Here is a 1,061-nt window from a genome sequence, read left to right as displayed (position 1 = left end):
AAGCAATCTTCCTGGGGCGCCTGGGTGCCTGTCGGTTCAGTGTCCAACTCTTGGTTTCGGCTCAGGTCACGATCTCACTGGGATCAAGTGCTGTGCTAACAGTGCAGGGCCTGCTTGGGATTCTCTTTCTGTTCCTCTCCAGCACTCTCTCTCTCTCTCTCTCTCTCTCTCTCTCTCTCTCTCTCTCCCTCTCGCCAAATAAATATTCTTTATTTTAAAAAAGCAATCTTCCTTATGGCTGTTACAGTGGTGCTTATACAATAATGGTTTAATAAAAAACTGACTGAAAGGAAACCACTAGCTAACTAATAGAGCGAGTAGTTTGTAGAGACAGAACAAAGTCACAAAGGTCGCTCACGAATGATGAAAGTTTCACGAACTATGAACCGGAGACTCCAAAGACCGTACTCATTGCCCCTGCTATGGTTAAGTGCCTGCTTCTGAAACAACCGCTCCGATGACCACAAGGCCACCCGACCAGGAATGACAAGGATGTGGAGACAGGTCCACACTTACTGTGACCACACCCCTGGCCTCCTGGTAGGCCGCCTTGATGATGTCTGTGGTGCTGGTGTTGAGGAAGAAGTAGCCAGAGCCTTCTCTGATGTGCAGTTCCGCCTGCGGGGAAGGGTGGGCCTGGGTGTTCCAGGGGAGCCCCCCACACACACCGTGGGTCACGCCCAGGTGGCAGGTGGGAAGGACCCTACCTGCACTTTGGGGTGGATGTAGACGGTCACCTCTTCCGGGCTCATCCTCACGTCCTCCACCAGGATGAGCTCTATGGAGGCCGACACAGGCGGGAGAGGGTCATGCTGAAGGGGTGAGGCAGTGCTGTTAGATCCAAAGGCGATGGCCCAACCAGGCCAGTCTGCGGGCTAGTCTGCACGTCTCCCCCCACCCCCGCCCAGAGAGAGCAGCACTAGAAACCCCAGGTCCCAGTGGCACCCTCGGGCACTCAAATGTTGGGGACACAGGCCCCAGGAAAACCATCATGGTTCAAGCCAGGCCCTGTGAGAGTGGGGATTCTCACACATCCTAGGAAAGTGGGGGTACACACACAA

The 1,061-nt window shown here is 54.4% G+C and overlaps 1 protein-coding gene across 1 annotated transcript; it reads right to left on the bottom strand.

Moving 5' to 3' along the window:
• Positions 1–203: 203 nt before the first annotated feature.
• On the bottom strand, positions 204–873 carry LOC115274180 (nuclear pore membrane glycoprotein 210-like). Its single transcript, XM_029917606.1, has 2 exons — positions 708–873; positions 204–618 (listed from the first exon to the last, which is right to left on the bottom strand). Exons 1-2 carry the CDS (start codon positions 750–752, stop codon positions 427–429), a joined length of 237 nt encoding a protein of 78 aa, XP_029773466.1. The 5' UTR covers positions 753–873; the 3' UTR covers positions 204–426.
• Between the last annotated feature and the right edge of the window lie 188 nt (positions 874–1,061).

Source organism: Suricata suricatta, chromosome 12 (genome assembly GCF_006229205.1).
Source record: "Suricata suricatta isolate VVHF042 chromosome 12, meerkat_22Aug2017_6uvM2_HiC, whole genome shotgun sequence".
Taxonomy (NCBI): domain Eukaryota; kingdom Metazoa; phylum Chordata; class Mammalia; order Carnivora; family Herpestidae; genus Suricata; species Suricata suricatta.
The sequence above is the reverse complement of the archived record's forward strand: the minus strand, read 5'-3'. Positions and strand labels throughout refer to the sequence as shown.